The sequence below is a fragment of the Phalaenopsis equestris genome, unplaced genomic scaffold, assembly GCF_001263595.1.
Source record: "Phalaenopsis equestris unplaced genomic scaffold, ASM126359v1 Scaffold224827, whole genome shotgun sequence".
Classification (NCBI taxonomy): Eukaryota; Viridiplantae; Streptophyta; class Magnoliopsida; order Asparagales; family Orchidaceae; genus Phalaenopsis; species Phalaenopsis equestris.
In genome coordinates this window covers 1-1,152 of record NW_018242896.1, presented here as the reverse complement: position 1 = coordinate 1,152, position 1,152 = coordinate 1, and the positions used below count along the sequence as shown (strand labels likewise).

Below are 1,152 nucleotides of genomic sequence, written 5' to 3'. Positions count from 1 at the left end.
AGTAAGAGCATCTATAGCTAAAGCAAAAAGATAAGGACTTAGTCGATCCCTTCAAGAATTGAAAGATCTGTTAGCCCAATATATAGTTCCATATCTAGGCATTGATATGAGCACATATCATACTGATTCATCGTTAAGACTTTACTTCAAAACTTTAGCTGTAACTAAGAGTACATAGAGGTCATCAAGGATTTTTTATTTATTTATTTTTATTTAAATTAAAATAAATTTGATTGAGATAGTTATTTTAAAAACACTAAAAACTTCTTTTAAATGTTTTGATTGTTTTTTAAAAACAAGTTGATTTATTTTTAAAAATGAAAAATAAAACAAATACAAATTATATCAGCCAACAAATTCTTTTTAATATAGGATGCTTTTTCCAAAAAATGGAGGAGAAACATACCTTGTAATCGAAGGTCTGCTTGGATGACTCGAGACGAATAAAGTCATACGAGGAGCCGCTTCCTTCATGAGGTCGAAAGCTAATCATTAAACTACAGTCCTTTGCAGTGGCAGCTATTAGAAAATTCCTTACAATTTTCACGCTTTCTTCTAAAGATAGAGCATGCAAACAAGAATACTTCTGCAGCAATTCAGAGTCCCCAAGATTTTTGCATACCATGCAAGGCTCGGAAATAATATTGTAATATACATGAATGGTTCCTTCTATGTCAAATAAATCAAGCTTTTGAACAGCTAGAAGTCGGTCCAGTACTCCTGATCTGAAAATTGCCTCAGAGACAAGTTCAATGAAGCTAGCTAATCTTAGGCCATATTCTCCATTTATGAGTATCTTAAGTTGGTCTTCAATGCTAGAGCCAATCTCACCAATTTTTCTATTGCTATCTGCTCCCTCCATGTCTCCAAATATGAGAGTGCCATTCAGAAAAATTCGGAAGTTATTTGAAGGAGTTGTGAAGAGTGCAGCAAAGGCTTTGTTTATCTGCTCTATAGATCCCGAGAACAGATCCAGTGGATTGTAATCACTCGGCTGTGATATCTGAAATGCAAAAAAAAAAAATGTTTCAATTTATAACCCTTAGTCGTAATGCAAACAGGATACTATCTTATCTGGAAAATTAGAATAATTCAGAGAAATTTCATGGTTCTTGTTAAACAACAACAACAACAACAACAATAACAAAGCCT

At 33.1% G+C, this 1,152-nt stretch overlaps 1 protein-coding gene across 1 annotated transcript; it reads right to left on the bottom strand.

Moving 5' to 3' along the window:
* Positions 1-340: 340 nt before the first annotated feature.
* LOC110037769 (inositol-pentakisphosphate 2-kinase IPK1-like) lies at positions 341-1,003 on the bottom strand (the record flags this gene model as incomplete). Its single annotated transcript, XM_020742471.1, has 1 exon — positions 341-1,003. A coding segment is annotated over one exon (663 nt), but the record flags the coding sequence as incomplete, so codon positions are not given.
* Between the last annotated feature and the right edge of the window lie 149 nt (positions 1,004-1,152).